General features: G+C 34.3%; 1 protein-coding gene across 1 annotated transcript; it reads right to left on the reverse strand.

Moving 5' to 3' along the window:
- Positions 1 to 5,610: 5,610 nt before the first annotated feature.
- Positions 5,611 to 17,381, reverse strand: LOC149806083 (uncharacterized). The gene is made up of 3 exons (XM_089950962.1): positions 17,224 to 17,381; positions 9,104 to 9,247; positions 5,611 to 5,904 (listed from the first exon to the last, which is right to left on the reverse strand). The coding sequence occupies exons 1-3, from the start codon at positions 17,300 to 17,302 to the stop codon at positions 5,804 to 5,806; spliced, it is 324 nt and encodes a 107-aa protein (XP_089807088.1). The 5' UTR covers positions 17,303 to 17,381; the 3' UTR covers positions 5,611 to 5,803.
- Positions 17,382 to 18,009: the final 628 nt, after the last annotated feature.

The raw sequence follows: 18,009 nt of genomic DNA on the forward strand, positions 1-18,009 counted from the left end.
TTTGGCAAATTCCACTAACGGAAAGAGCAAAGAAAATTTCGGCACTCGTGATTCCAGATGAACTTTACCAATATAAAGTAATGCCGTATGGGGTGAAAGGGTCGACAAGTACATTTCAACAACTCATGAATATGATTACCTCTGGTCTAGACAATTGTGATTCTTACATTGATGATGTCATTATCTACAAAGACACCTGAAAAGAACATTTAGCAACAATTCGGAAATTCTTTGACAGACTCACTGATACAAGTTTGACAGTTAATGTATCTAAAAGTAAATTATGCGTGTTAGTTTAACTTTTCTATGACATATCGTGGAATATGGACATGTTAAACGTATAGATGCTAAGGTCAGGGTTATTTCTTAATATCCCGTGCCTGTTAATATAAAGCAACGGATGCGATTGTTAGGTATGGCTGAATACTATCGGAAATTGTGTTACAATTTTTCTATAATTGCTGAACCCCTGACAAATTTATTGAGTAAGAAAAACAAGTTCCTTTCGACTGAAAAATGTCAGGAGGCTTTTGACAAGTTAATAGCCATACATATTAGCACGCTACTTCTTACGTCGCCAAATTTCAGTCAATCATTTAAACTGTCTGTTGATGCAGGTGATGTTGGGGTTGGAACGGTTTATTTCAAGAAGATGAAATGGTATTGATCATCCAGTGTGCTATTTTTCTAAGAAATTACATAAGCACCAAATAAATTATTCAACAATCGGGAAGGAATGTTTGGCTTTGATATTGGCATTACAACATTCTGAAGTTTACCCCTTACTTTTATCGGCAAGATGAAAAATAAAAATCGAAGACTCCTAAGGTGGAGTTTGTGGCAACAGGAATATGATATTGACATCAGACACATCAAGGGGAAAGATAATTTATTTGCAGATGCACTTTCCCGTGTATAACCTTGTGTTATTTCATGCATACTCTGTAATTCTTATGAGCTTTTTATAACTCATGTAAAAATTAGTCTATGGTAAAAAGAAAGCTTTATCATATAAATCTTTCTTTTTCTTTATGGGGGAAGTGTTATGTATAGTTGATTTAATTTATATCTGATTTAACTCTTTGTAAGTTTTAAATTCTTTCTATTTTTCAATTTCATTATATGCCAAAATAATGTAATTCTGTTTTCTTGAAACTCGATACTTTTTCAGAAAATAGGTTGAGCTTGACTGTTCATTTTAGTAAACTTATAAGACTGACCTGGTTCCCGACCTTAATTCAAAATTAGTAACAGGCACATGAACAAGTTCTTTTCTTATTGTGGGAATAATAAGAGTGAGTTTGAGGCTGTATTGAATGGTGACCATAGGCATGTAAATAGTTTTGGTGAAGTATACAACTTTTTTCTCGGAATAAAATGATTGGTTTTTATCAAGGTCATACAGGGGATACTTGATTTTGTATATGTAAACATGATCACGTGATCCTTTATTTAGCAACTCAGGAGTTTCCGAAATTGCGCATTATTTAGTTTTAATATGTGATGCTTAGGGAGAATTTAGTCAGTTTGGGCTTAAAAAACGCTTGATGTCAAGTTGTTTCCTTTAGATTGAACCAGTTTTCGAGTTATATGTTAATTTGTTTTTAAATTAGTTGGACTCTAAAAGATTAATTTGTTTCTCTGGAAGTATTTTTGTGCTCATACAGAATTCTTCACCAAAAACATTTCTTAAATAATTTATTAGGATTTCCGAAAGCGGAGGATTATTTTTTGTGTTTTTACAAGGACAACAACATTGAACTGGATACATCATACGTTATCGCCTTCCATCTTGGATTCTTCGTCGGGACTAGCACTTGAATTCATTAGGATATTTTTTTTATAAGGACTTCTAAAATGTTATGCGTGCATTATTCTTGGATTATTTTTGATTCTTGAAACCGTAAGCACTTATTTTTTCATTGTAACAGTGTTTTTCAAGGGAAATAAATTATTTCTTAAATTGTTCAAAGCTTGTTGTTTTCACTCTTTCTTGTGTTACTGTTTATTTGAGCCTAAACGCGTAACATGTTTATCAGCCTTTTGTACTTGTTTACCTAAGATACATACCTCTCCGGTGGCCTAGTGGTTAGAGCATCCGCCTCGGAAACAGCATTAAGAGGGTTAGTGTTAGGACTGGTCGGCCTGGTGTCAGAATAATGGTATTGGGTGGGACATCATGCTTACATGTCTGAGGCATGATGCCCCAGTACTGGACATCACTATAAACTGCCACACTGCAGACATCGTAGCAATATGACTGAAAAACTGTTAAACCTACGTTCAAAATCCAAATCACACGCACGCATAAGATACATATAGCATAAGTCATTGTACTTAGAACCTTGCAATATATTCATCTGTTAGAACATTACTATCTTGCATAAAGAAGTTTGTCTCACCAATAGGTTCAAGTACTGCGTCATCTTTATTTGTTCTAAAATTCATTGCATCCGCTGACGATGTTCTCCAGTCTTCGACAGTACCATATCTTTATCTGCACTTACGTTTGTGACACGGTAACACAACATAATGCGTAGGCTCTGGAAATTTTGGCATACACATATGTGTTCGTCTAGATTATGAACAATCAAGCATTTGTTGTCTCCGTGACTGCAATCCCAGTCATGCTGTTGTAGAATTTTAAAATTGTTAAAGCTCAAATTAAATTATATCATACATTTGCTTTTGTTGTTTGATTCCAATGTTTCACCGTCTGGTACATGTGCTTTACATTTCAGATGACAGTTTTCGAATCGGTAAATAGGCATCCCATTCCTATACTGACTTCGCTAACTGTGGTGATTTGTTGATTATCGAATACTAGTAGAAATTCCCACTATCACCTGGTGCCTTTGGATTACTGAATGCAAGAAGGAATTCCCACAACCAACTGTTGCCATTCACGCTGACCGATTTAGCTGTTTGCCAAACTGTTGTGTCATAATGTGAACTGTATCGTTCCATAGAGTCAATGTTCTCAAATGTTAAATTGCAATTGTTTCATATTTTGAATGCAAGAACTTTCATTTCCGTACAGTAAATTGACATCTCCTTAAATCCATTTGATATACTAATTTAATGAGCCAACTTAGTGATTATCATCCAAACTCCCAAAGTTTTCAAGCACTTTTATCTAAATATTGTGCAGAAGGCGCGGTCTGATGTTGTGGGAACGTCTTCAATGGAAAAGATGTTGTTGTGCAGCAACTCTTGTCCTGAAAGGGCATGGAAGGTTTGTCTTTGACGCCTCTTTCGACAGGACTACCCATTTTAATGGATTAATGATTCCCGCCTTTTTCAACTGTTAAAAGTGTAATTACATCCTTTTCGTGTCACGAGTTCTTGCTTCAACTTTGGAGATTTCTTCTTGTTCGTCGTACAGAAATAACGCTTGTTTTTAAAACATGCCATCAATATTTTGTTCTATCAAATTTTACACTATCTGATAACCTCACATTCAGTGATTTTAGAAGTTAAGCGTTTTTGCAAATATTTGGTATTTTTTCGCCAATTTTGACTTTATGAGTTCCAACTAAATTAGATTCCAAAACACTGATTAGATTGATCCAAATTCACGATCCCTATTCGTCCTTCTAGGAGTCATTTCTGCTGATGTATGATGGTTTTATTGTAACAATTAGCTCTTGTTAAAATATTAGTTCATTTTCTGCTTTTATTTTGAGTTAAACTACGTCACATTGTAATCTTTGGAGTTCTTTTACACATTCCCACTTTAGATGATGATTTGTCTGAGTGAATTAAAAGTCCTTAAAATTTTCCTTTCCTAGCATATCCTTAGCTTTTTTGTATGACTCTTTTCCGTTATCAAATTTTATGTTTTGGTATTTCGCTCCTTACAAATTGCTCTGAAATCATTGTTTACGCCATTTCGGTTTTCGTTTGTTTCAGCATTGTCTACTTGCCACTGGTCATCAATATTACCGACATATTCAAAATATAGTTCGGTTAACCATTCTTTCAGTTCAACGAGGTCTCTTGCTCCTAACACTGATATTTTCACGATAGTAAATAAGCCTTAAATAATATTTTTTCAGCTGTTTCAAACTGCACAAAACCATCTAAGGAATGTCCCACTTTACAATTTTTCCTTATGATTTTACCAACAAGCCTACATAACATTAAATGGACAACATAAACGTTTCTTTAAAGCAATATGCAGATTCTTCAATTCTTTAAAACGATTAAAAATGTATTATTAGTGTCAAATTGTGCCATCCCTATGGTTGATTAATAAAAAGATATTGTATATACTGATCCAGCTTGTGACACTTTATTATCCATAAATTCGATCTTTGTTTGTATCAAATCGCGTATCTTGTTAAGTTTAAGAGATAATCTAGTTATGCTACAAGTTTAGCCACATGTACATTTGTGTATTTATTCACACCAATACATAATTTGTTCCTTTATCCCAATATTGGTTTGTTCAATTGTGTATGTTGTTCCAAAAATTAGTTTTATTTATGAATGATTTTGGAAAATCCAAAGTGGTCTATACATTGGAGTGGACTTTGTTTTATAGAAAATATTAGTAGATCCAGAATATAACAATGGTATATGGACCAGGGAGTATTTAAACATTATGACTGGTACAGACATGTTTTTGTATCCATATCCGATATTTAAATTCGCAACAAAATATTAATGTGTTCAGTTCTCTCAAAATACTTTTGATATTAAGTTGTTTGATCGGTTATGAATGTATCCAATCGTTTGAAGGCACATCAGCCTCGTTTTCGAAAATCGTTGGATTATTTTATCTAAGACCAATTGACAAATTTGCTATAACGGATCTATATCTGGTGGCTTAATAATGACTTTTATAACTTCTCCGTTACTTTTGGCAAATTCGTTCGAAAACAAGGCTAAATTGAGAAAAATACCTTTCTACAAGTTTGCAGCATATTTAAACTGGGTGGTACTCTACTGTGAGTAGTATGTCAAGTGTCCTTTCTCTTGTGTATTTTGGGTAAAATATCATCAAAATCTCTGAAATACCTTCACAAATTAACATATTCGATGTCTTAAAAGGGAACAATTTTGTATGCAGTCCAATGCATGCTTGCATGTCTTGATGAAAATATTCAGTTTCAGATTTAATTCTGTTTGATTCCGTATCAATTTTTAGATCATAATTTACCACACAAAGTATTTATATGCCTAATAATGATTTTTCTATTTTACGTCATCATCCCGACACGATCTTAATGCTTACGAGTCGTTTTAATACGAATGTTCTTTGATTTCTTCCTACCACCGTACTCGTTTCCCAAGGTAGTCAAGTATGGTACTGCGTAGATACGGTATTCTACATACAAAAATTCATGTGCTTGCAAGTGGGTTCCAGTTTATGTCCCTGTTTTATAAAAACCAAACAACATGTGTCTCTTTGGAAACTATAAGATAAATTTCTTAGAATCCTTTACACTTCTTTTCATTATATTACTCTGCTCCATTACATTATAGAAATCAACGCAGATACAATGTTTAGCTCTCATAAACAAAGTCCTGTGACACCTTTTATTTTAAATATATGTTCATGGTGTTCCACCCTAGATTTGGCAATAGAGGAAAGCGAACTTCAAGTTTATTCTTCTGGGATTTTTAATATCAGTTCCTTCTTTCTCACACACAAAGAAGATTACAAAATGCCGAAGACATTGAGAAATTAGTCAAAACGATGGATACATGTTAGTTATCCTGAATGGAGTGAAGCATAGAAATGCAATGGGTCATGAAACAAGACTACCTTGGTAGGTACTGGTGGCTTCTGATGATGTCACTGACCGGCTTTACATGTTCCGCAGCACAACGTTGGATCAGGGTACTGGTTGCACAAATTTAAATTGCAGTTTTGTGCATGGTCTCCAAACTCACAACCTAAAGATAACAGAAATTAAGTATTTTTAGGTTACTGCATTTGTTTGAAAAAATATGAACAAGGTTTTTTTTTCTAATAATACTGCACGACTATCGGAATTCTGTATTACTTCGAAAAAAAATGAGCCTAACATTTTATCAAAATAGTTACACATGTAAAATTGCAAAGCAGCTGTTGTGTGACAGTACATTTAGCCAGCGGCAATACTACTTTTTCATCGTCTTGGCTTATTGGCTGTTTCCTACCAAAACCTTCAGTTGCATTTTGTTCTCGATCTTTATGTGTTAACTGACTTGTAAAATCGTACGTTTCTGATAGATATGCGATAACCTTTGACCTCAATATGCTTTTTGTGCTTTTCTAGAGACCCTAGTACAGCCATTTTATTTGCGAAATGTTACGAATATCTTTCCTAAATGAGAATGGTGTTTTCATTTACTGCGTCTCTAACGTTTGTTGTTGATATTGCGAAATATCACGTTCATACATTTGTTTGTTTATTTCAAAGTTTCGTTTGTGACTCAGAGGACTCGTCCACGTCGATAACTTTATCATCTCTACTTTCATATGGACGATACAGCTTGTTTAGTTCATTCACAAACAAATACAATCAACCAAAGCGTCTACGACATGAGTGTAAATGATTTGTTTACAAAGCAGTTCTCAATACACGATACTAGTTTTGGGCACACATGTGGTGCAGTATGATGCCGTATAGTATGGAAAAATACTGCACGATTCTAACAATGAAAAGTTAACGGAGACAAAAATGAGCGTATAATAAAAACAATTCCTTGCTGATTGTGAGAAATATCATCTAATATTTTAATATGTTGTTAAAGACAGCAGTTTTATCAGCTGTGTTAGCAATGAATTGCTAGTTTCACTTCACTGCACTCCTAATTTATTCTGTTAGCAAGCAAACCTGATATCACATAGATTAGTTAAAATGCATGCATGTGAACGCAATCAATTAAAGAATAATGAGTCTCATTGGATTGGTTGTCTATAATCCGATAGCCATATGGATTCCGGGACTACTCGACCCATAGTAGATTATAACAAACTCGGCCTACCCAAATCGGCCCATAGCATACTCAGTCCTTTATGTACTCGGTCTATCGGTCCATGATTTATACAATAGCAATGCTGGTATAAAGTTCATTTTTTCAACGATCAATTCATTTTTTTAATATTTGTGTGTTCCTTTCAACGGTCATTTATTTTGCCATATAAACATAGGCAAAAAGTATAATCTCAGATTAATTAACATGTATCCGTCCTTGTCCTGTCGCTCTGTTAATTGATAACTGAGTTGAAGATAGCACGTGTCTATTCTATTATTTGTGATTGTAAACAAGTGTTGACATGTGTGAATCGGATTACAGTCGCAGTTCCCATCAGTATGTATCAGAAGTAAATATTTTCAGTATTCTAAGCTTAAAACATCTCCGTCCTTGTAAGACCACTATGTTAATTGAGTTAATTATGATTTTTAAACAGATAATCACGGAAGCAAAAACAAGCATTTCCAATTCTTATGTATTGCTATATTTACGATTACATTTTGAATCTTTCCCCGTCTTTTCCCTGACGTATTCCTTCTCTGAATAGTAATCGTACCAGTAATTAAATATTTAATTTATATAAATTTGTTATCAGCTGTAAATACTAAAGGGCCTTTTTTTGACCCAATTTATAGTATTCGCACACTTTCCCGTTTGTTTGTACCCCCACCACCGATTTTAAAAACGAAAAGTACCAATGATATAAACAATACATAACAAATTAGTTATTTCATTTATCAATTTATCATTTTTGACCTAACTGTCGCCTGGGGGTCCCTGACTGTCAACGTATTCGCGTTACAAACTAAACGGAAGCTGTCAATGTAAACAGACAGATTGTTCACTGTCCTTGTCTAGTTTCTAGAACAGTCCATTCAGTAAACATGTGTCCATTGTTTGCAATTTATTGTTCAATAACAACAAGATTTATGAAGCCATACAAGATCAAACTTTGTTGTGGCCCGAGCACGTTATGGGGAGATTTCTTAATTAAATTTGTATGCGCCGAATCTTTAATGGGCCGAGTATGTTATGGACTGAGATCTACAGTCACCGTCAGTACATCCAACTCTTCCAATAAATTGTCTGCTGGTAAATGGGACTTGCTTTTGAGGATCAGAACCCATTTCTTTGTGATATACAATTTGATAATAAAATAATAATATCGTTGTCAATGACATCGCCTTGCTCTTCGTATTTCCCTAAAATTGTGTGTGTTCGTATTTCAAACAACGTTATTATGAAACGAGACAATCAACTGAAACTAGTTCTGAAGCAGAGCTAATCACGCACACTGACTATCATAGACATTCGTGTTTTATACGGAGCATTACCCTCATAAGAATAAGTATTAATTGTGAGTATATACAACAGTCCCCATATGAGTTAGTAATAATTGTGAGTATATACTCCCATACCACTATAGGAATAAGCCTTAATTGGGAGTTTATATTACATTACTCCCATGCGAATAAGTATTAACTGTGAGTATATACTCCCTTACCACTATATGAATAAGCATTAATTGCGAGTTTATATTGCATTACCCCCATGCGAATAAGTACTAACTGTGAGTATATACTAAACACTTCACGAAACAAGGTTGAAGTTGTAGAATAGACACGGGTATCTATATGCCCGGAATCTCCGGTAACTCTTTTGCCAGCGAGAGGCTGGTTGTTGATAAGGTATGAAAAGCAAGTGAATAAGCGATAAGTGAATAACTAAGTACCCGCCTAATTAACTAACTTGTTGACTGGTATACTGACTGACTAACTGTCTACTTGTAAGGTATAAGACAGCTTTACGCTCTGGTTATTCGAAATTATCCTTCAAATGGCGAAGATGCAGTCTGAAATCTTTAACCTAAGAGAAATATCAAACTTCAGAATATATTTTAACATGAAAGGCGCTCTATGTGCCAAAATACTTTCACCAAGTATTATTAAACATATGTTCATCATTTTTTCGTCAATGTGCGGATTATAGAAATAAATAGTTTTCGTCGAACATACTAAATGCATAGCAACAATGGAAGAACTATTCGTCTTTCACCGCTTCGAAAATGACGATCTTTAATAAGGAAACATGTAAACAATGATGTACAGAAGTCCTACTGAGACTGTGTTACCTTGGATTCCAGTACTCTTGTTCTTGCATGTCTGGCAACACATATTGTTAATTACCGTGTCGTAACATATACCAGAAAATGACGTAATAAGTTGCACGCATGTCTGCCCCTCCTGAACGATACCAGATGCATCAATGCAACCACCTGCCGAAAAACCAGAAAAAAATGTCAGTCATGTTTAATCGGGAGTTAAAAACAATTTACTCCAATTAGAATGAAGCTTTCCCAAAATGATAACGTCTAATTGAAACGTACAATAAATAAGTGTAAACGTTCATAGACACATATCTGGTAATATTTTAATACTATAGTATGTGGGGGTAGGAGGTAGCACCGTCGCACTAATTCAAAACAAATAACACAAATTAGAGACAAGCGTGTAATTTTGTACATAGCATCAAGGAGAAACCTAAAATTCCAGTGAAAACGAGAAATAGGATGATAGATTCACGCTATAGTAACGTGTATATTTTAGAAGCGCATTATGGTGTATTATTACCCTTTCTTGTGACTAAGGGGTCCAAACAGGACAAATAATAATAATAATGAGGACTTTGTATAGCGCCTAATCTTTAGAAGTTCTAAGCGCTTTACAACATTAGACAGCACCTATAAGATAAAAACATATATAATGATATGATTACAAAAACAAACACCATGAAATTAGAAAACATAAAAAACATGCTGAGAATATTTAAGGTAGGAAACATTATTAGGTTTTTAAGTTTGTTCTTGCAGTCGAAAAAAGTGAGTTTTTGAGAGCACTCCTGAATGTGATCACTGTGTCTTTGTCTAAATTCAGTGGGCAATTTATTCCACGTTGCTGGGCCCTGGTATGCAAAAGAACGCTGTCCATATGGCTTAGTTTTCATAGTGGGAATAATGATTATACGATTGTCAGAAGAGGGTCGTAAGTATCTTGCTGGTGTGTACACATGGGTGAGGTCGGATAGGTATGTTGGACTAGAGTCCGTCAGTGAAACGTAGCACAGAGAAAAAAAAATTGTATTTGATTTAGGATCGAATGGATAGACAGTGTAGGGTACAGAGCAGCGGGGAGGTGTACTCTGGTCGTGGTACTCTAAGTATGATCGGAGCAGCTGCGCTTTGAACTTTTTGAAGTTTTTGGAGTAGATATTGAGATGAACCAGACAGAATTGAGTTACAATAGTCCAGTCTTGAAAGTACTAATGAACACACAAGTGTTTTAGTGGCATCAGCTGAAAGATATTTGCGAATGGAACTGATGCGTCTCAGCTCAAGATATGCAGCCTTGCATATGTTCATGACATGTTGGTGCAATGTGAGGGTACTGTCAAGAGTAACGATTAGGATTCGTACTGATTGTGTGAATTTAATGTTGGTGTTGCTGATATCTATTGTTTGAGGTAAAGGATGTGAATGAGAATGTCTTTGTGTTGTAATCAGAATGACCTCAGTTTTATCATTATTCATCTGCAGCTTGTTACATGTCATCCATGATTTCACATCAGAAATGCACCTCTCTACACCTTGGATGGTAGCATCAACTTCAGTTGGGTGGCTAGATTTGTATATTTGGGTGTCATCAGCGTACAATTAGTGAGACACTGGATGATGATCTATGACACTTGAGAGCCGCTGAGTGTATAGAATGAAGAGAACAGGTCCAAGAACAGACCCCCTGTAGAACACCACAACATAGATCAACTGGGCTGGAGTGTCTTCCATTTGCAGACACAATTTGTGTCCTGTTCACCAATTAGGACTTGAACCACAGTAAGGCTGTATCGTGAATCCCAAATACATGCTGGAGACAGTGAAGCAATATATCGTGGTCTATTGTGTCAAATGCTGCAGACAAATCAAGGAGGGAGAGGACTGTAATCTTTCCACTTTCCAATGCAGAGAAAATGCCATTAACTGCTTTTAGAAGAGTAGTTTCAGTAATGTGCCAAGGGCGATATGCAGATTGTAAATTGCTAGAAAGACTGTTTGAATTCAGATGAGATACAAGCTGGGATAGAACAACCTTTTCTAAGATTTTTATATGAATGGGAGATTAGAAACTGGGTGGTAGTTCTTTCAATCGTTATGGTCTAGTGTTGGTTTCTTCAGCAGAGGCTTTACAATGGCAGTTTTGAAAAATGATGGAAATTCCCCGGATGAGAGAGAAGTATTAATAACATCAGTTAGTGAAGGCAATACTGGACCTAAGCACTCAAGCAGCAGTGATGTTGGAATTGGATCATGTTCACATGACTTTGGTACACTCTTCACCAGGATTGTACGTACGAAATCCATAGAGACAGGTTCAAATATAATAAAGCATTCTTGTCCAAAATGATCCTTGGATAAAACACTAAAGTATCGTCAAGATATTGGTTCTCACATGTACGCATATATCAATAGAATAGTTATGTTAATATACCGCTACAAATTCACTCTGTTAAACTAAATTTAATTCGGCTATGATTAATTCATTAAAGATTTACTAGTACTGTTTCAAGCGGTATGTCTTGAAGACGAAAACTTAAGTAAAAGAGACGATAACCTTGCAAAAAACACATAATTCTATCCTTGAAAGGCAATCAATTTTTGCGTTGATGACACCATTTTCATTCCATTGAAAAAGTACCAAAACAATTGTCCCTGTCAAAAATCAAAAACGTACCATGATATGGTGATTTACCGAGTCTAACATTGCTATCATCTACAGTAGTATTGGCCCGATGACGTGAACATTACATAGTGACGTATTAAGTCTAGTACTTAATATGAACATTACTTTTAATAACAGTAATCTTGAGTCAAAGGATGCTAATTGGATCAGGATTAAAGATAAAGATAACATTAATCTTCCTTGCTATGACGACAGGGAAATAATGTTCTCTTGATGATAATTGAATTACCGTGAATAACCAATATTTTGCAAAGCAAAATTATTGAAACATATGAAAACCAAAGATAAAATCTTTTTGTTGGAAACATGGTTAAATGTGACCTGTCGGTATGTAACATTAATCTTCCAGTATTTAGGTTCATACCAGTTTACGTGTATTTGCCATGACAAATTGATATATGACAGAGATTTCATATAATCTTAGCCCCATTTCTGACAGTTTTGTTTAGGAACTTTTAATGATCAGTAAAAAAAAAAACATTGGAGAGGATGCAATAGACGCACTGAAAACAGAAACAAAAAATGAATTGTACAGCTTTGTTGTGTTTGTGCAATTTCTCTTAATCACCAGACGCTTCCAACAAGATCACCATGACCATGTTTAGTCGTTTGGTTGTCGTGATTGAACTTGGCTTTTGAAACCTTTATTAGCTAAATTGTTCTCAAAGGTAGAAATTCCACGTTGAATTTGTTGGAGTGAATGTATATCAAAACCTTTTTCCATTATTTAGCAGTAAAACGTATATTTGCTGGTCTAGTCCTACCTTTGGATAAACGATACTGTTCTAATTACCTCTGTATACAATTCCAGCATGAATGTTCATGATTTCTATATAAATATTATCATTCCTATATTTTATTGGTTGAAGAGGGTTAAGTTGGTAGGTATAGATTGTTGAGGGGTTTTCAATGCTCATTGGATACACTATTATCGTTTAGTGTTACAAGATGGAATTTAATCTTAGTAGTAATCTTTTGTATGGTTTTCAGGTACACCAAAGTTCAAATTGGCCATAGCCTCCACCTTCTGCCAGTTTAGTATTAAATTGATCAAAACTAACTCTAGCCAGAACTGGGTTTTCCTGCAGATTGATATATCAGTAACATTGAAGAAGAATAATACAAACAGAAATTAGTATAATGAATGGATAATACGAGTAAAATAACTACATTCAGCTTAACTGACAAGGAATTAGAAACAGAACAGTACTGAAAAGAAAACATTGGAAATATTTGTAAATAACAGATCGACCAATATATCCAAGCCATTATTAGTGTTGTCATACTAGCAGTAATATCTCTGGAGAGTGCATTTCTACCCGTCCAATTACAGAATAGAATATCACATATGATTCGACTTTAGATGCTTTACTGAGTTTTTATCATTTAGGTTGAGATTACATCAAACCGCATTGAGCATTGGTGTAATAACATTTAAACATGTAGATTTCAAATGTTAACAGATGAAAAACAGAAATACTAACAACATAAACACTACAGGGTAAGTCCCTTAATTCAACACAACATTGCATTAACCACACTCCAATTAGTATCACACCGGACACATGTCGTAAGTATCAATATGTCGGTTGAGACCAAAGTTTTATGATTGTACCTTGATAATTTTTCGTGTTAGAAATGCAGTGGTAAACAACGTGTAAAGGATGCTTATTAATGACCAAGCCATTTTTTATGACAGTGACAATCTTTAAAAGGTGAATGACTGACTGCAACATTCTCGTGACGTTTAGATATGTATGCTTACCAGCTTCTGTAACGAACAAAGATAAATAGAGCAAAAGTTTACTGAATGAAAAAACTAGGACAATTAGGATGAATAGAGAAAACACTGGGAAAATTGTATGAGTACCTATTGTCATCCTTTTAACTGACAGATTTAAGATTTAGGATTATCATAACAAAATCCTCTTAAGTGAACAAGCTACTAACCCTGATGACCATTTATAAAATATTTGTGTCAGTCTTATACGATTACTTCAGGTCAGTGGTTCGATTTACTTCAAACCAAATCACACATCGACATATGAAGTTAAGAAAAGCTGTTGTGATTCAGCTGAGTTAAGACGAAGCTATTCTCACATTCCTATATGTGTAGGAACGTGTTTCCAGTGTGGAACTCCGGTGCAAAATAGTTCTATCCTGCCTTACATGTGAACTTTATCTTGACTCGTGGACTACTTTTACCTGCTACAGCGAGCATAGTATACACCAAGTAGCAAAAACGTATGATTTCAATCATCATTTGAACATTATTGCATAGTAATCAAGACAAAAATTGATCGTAACATATTTACGTACTTAAAATAGCTATGGTTGAAATTAACTATTCCACAAACAGACCGTTTGTGATCGACTTACCTTCACATACGGCTTCATTAGTTGATTCTGAGTCAGAAAATCGTTGTTATAAATATTATTTTAAACGTTCACATTCTCATTATCATTTTTCAAGGGTAAAGCAGTTCTACATCAAATATGAATCGATGACTTTTTCATTATGTCATAGTTGTCTCGATTAATCTTTTGGATAAGAATAAAAACTATTCTTTGACCTTTTCAGTTTTGTATCATTGCGCAAGCGACATGTAGTACTCATATCAGACGCTGTGTATTACCATCGTGTAGCAATTTCAGCCCCTATTCTTTGCAAGCTAAAATGTATTTTAACGTCACTGAAAGTTTACACTTAATTGTAAACCTACCTTTTCCGCTCTAACATAGGGTAAGGAAACTTTGAACAGATGTTCTGCCGTCTGAACGTTGCAGCAGTGGAGACATTTGATTTTTCATTGGAATCGCAAAGTGTTTACTGGACTAAACTATTATTCTTGAATTATTGTGAAACTGTTCAGAGGAGTTCTGGACAATGTCATTCTGGTACATGAATCTTAGCTTAAGTATACTCAAGGACATGGAATTCATTCCAAGCATGCGATTCATTTGGACTTATGTAGAAGATTTTAGGATTCGTTTGGATTTAATTCATAATACTGTAATTTTTATTTTATAAGTTAGAGAATTAAATGATTTGTTACATTTAGAAAAACTTGTTGGGTTTGCTTCTTTCTGTTACTTAGTTTACGACCATAACGTCAAAACAATTAATTTGATTTTCATATTCTTTGAGCAAATTTCGTTTCATTGGCACATACTTTAAACTTCGTTTTTTCGCGTAGATTTTCTATCTGTTAACCGAACATACAATAAGTAATTCGTGACGTAGAAAAGTCTTTTCAAGTCGGTTGTTTCTTTTCGTCTTACAGATGCATACAATTTCAATAAACGATTTTGAACATTAGTTTCAAATCAAACTGAATATATAACTTCAAATTTCGATAATTTGTAACTTATGTATCGTTTCTCAGCGTGCTTAATAACTTAGGTGCTCAATGTTTCTTTTCTTTTATTCCTCCATACATTTGTTCTGTAACGGTGATAGTACACATTGTTGTGAAATGAGTTTTTTAATGTGTTAATAAGAAGTTTTTGAAAACGTCGTGGAGGTGTGCTAGTACCTTTAAACCCACTTATAAATATCAACTCAAATTTCATCGTAATCCGAATACATTAGTTGTTTTGTTGCTGCCTTTGATTTTCTGTTTTGTGGCCAGCTTTATGTTTTGGTATCATAAATGTATAAGCTGTCAGGTAACTAAATAAACTGATTAAAACTTTACATCCATTCATTCGATTGCTAGTTTCAGGTGGAGTCATATCTATTGACCTGCTGTAGGTGTTATTATATCCATTAATTATCATAGGCAATGCATCTAGCGTTGGTTTCATTGTAAGTAATATATATATACATACATATATTTTTTTGTTTTTATTGTGTTATTAAACTTTTTATAGAGATAAGTTTATTTCATAGTGAGTGGAAAATATTCAATAGATTTTTCGAATTCAACCTAAATCTTGCGGTTGTATATTTATTTCCATAATATAAAATAGAAACCTTTTGCACGTGTATGACGAGGATCGAATGTGCACTGTTAGAAAAGTTGATATCTAAGCTCAGTAATTTGTTCCTCTATGTAACTGAGAAGCAGCTTAAAAATCAAATAAATGATTAATATTCAAAGTTACTGAGTTATTTAACTTATTATGTTCATATCTGGTACATTCAGAATCATACAATTCTTTATTTAATTATAAAATTAAAAAGTGTTGTTCGGCCCGAGCTCCCCCTCCCCCTTACGGACCTAGACCCCGGGGATATATCCCCGGTTGCCCCCCACCCATGTCAGCCCTGTCTATTCGTTTTGGATAGTTTGTACTGATGTTTTTATAGCTGCTTTGCATATGTTTATTTTTATGATTCTCTTTTTTATACGGCCCCTAAGATTACTTGTAAAAAAAGATTGGTTATTTTTATTTTGAAATCTGAAGAAAAAAAATTGTACATTTCAATGTCTTTCTGTATTTGCATTTAAATAAATCAATGTCAATGATTACTGCTATGTTACAGGATATCAAGATAATTCGCAATCAGCTCTTAGTTCGCATGTGCGATTCTTGCAGCGTTGAAATGTATGCTTGACACAGTTTCCGTCTTTTTCTTTATGACGTAATCGTCACATGCTTCCAATTATTTTATCAATTCTTATAAATTATTTAACTTGAACAACAATAATTCAGTTTAAAATAATTCTCTCTTCCAATTTTCTGATGTTGTCAGTAGTTTGGAAATTGAGCCTTTTTGGCTTTCGAGTACTTTATGAATTTGGTCCCGTTTTGTTTTGGCTTTCCAGTAATTTAGGAATTTGGCCCCGTTTTTTTGGGCTTTCCAGTAGTTTAGGAATTTGGCTCTCTTTTTGGTTTCCAGCAATTTCGAAATTTATCCCCCTTTCAGCTATTTAGGAATTTGGCTACGAATTGTCAATCACTTTACTGACTAATAGCTGTACAAATTATTGATATAATATATTCTTTTGTTATTTCGAAGAGATTGCAAACATGTTTTTTTTATCGCTCCTGAGATCTTGATATATGCAATTTATATAGATGGCTGCATCTAATATTGGCGAAGACCAAATTAGTAATCCTCGCAAAAGATTTATTATTATTATTATTATTATTATTATTATTATTATTATTATTATTATTTAGCAGCAGCAGCATCAGCAGTAGTAGTGGTAGTAATTGTAGTTGTAGTAGTAGCGTTAGAAGAATAACCACAACAAGAAGAGAACGCTGATCAGAAACGGCTTTTTCTTCTTGTGATGTTTGAGAGATACGAAATATCCCCCCACACACAAAAAAATCTGAATAAATAGAAACAATAACGTCAGATCACGTTTGAAGTAGCAGGAACCAGACTTGCACGAATTGTAATTAATTTTCTCTGGTAATACACTTACTAATGAAAAATCAAGTGAAGTGCATTCAGTAATGTTATAGCAGGGGGAAATGTAATCAACCAAAGAGAAGGGCATACCTGCATTTTGCGAGCAAACTTCGCTGCTGGATATAAAGATGCAGAGAACTGTGACAACTGTTACTGTAAGTGTATCCATTCCTGTCTCCTTTGTGTCAGTCTAATATGAAATGAACTGACAGTGAGTTCGGTATTTACTTATATACATAAAGACAATGGCGAAAGCGGGTCACGTGAAAAGGTGCAATATCCTGCTTTGTGTACTGAACAATTAATCATAAATTGCTGAAGCATGGATATTTGTTTTGCGGTAAATGAGCTAGGTCCTTTTGTGTTTCTCAGGTCGCAGATGGTAAGGCAAGAAAAAAAAATTGCAATCAGGGAAACATGTCTTCCTGTGCTATATGTCCGACTCACTGAAGCCAACGAAAAACACTTTCCCCTTGAGATATGAATATTTGTCTGTCTGTCATTTTGGTTCTTGATTTATATAGACACCTACAAGGCAAACAATTATATCTTTTCCTAAAGCGACTGTCCCTAAACCTGTTAGAGAATATAAAATATGGCATTTATTTGTCCTTCAATCATCAAGCAGTCAATCAAACAATCAATCAGTTCAGTTCTTATTGTACAGTAAAGAAATAAATATACTGGTTTATTAAAACTAGGAAATTTTCAGACATAGTTGCATTAGAACTGGAATACAGGTTTGGCCGTATCAAGACAGTTCATACAATTCTGTTCACTGCCCTTTGTACTAAAAGGCTTATAACTATCGCCATGAGTTCACTAAGATGTTTAAGACTGAGAATGCTAATTATCAACTTCTCCTGATGTGAAACA

The sequence above is a fragment of the Sinohyriopsis cumingii genome, chromosome 2 (assembly GCF_028554795.1).
Source record: "Sinohyriopsis cumingii isolate HCF-2022 chromosome 2, ASM2855479v2, whole genome shotgun sequence".
Taxonomy (NCBI): domain Eukaryota; kingdom Metazoa; phylum Mollusca; class Bivalvia; order Unionida; family Unionidae; genus Sinohyriopsis; species Sinohyriopsis cumingii.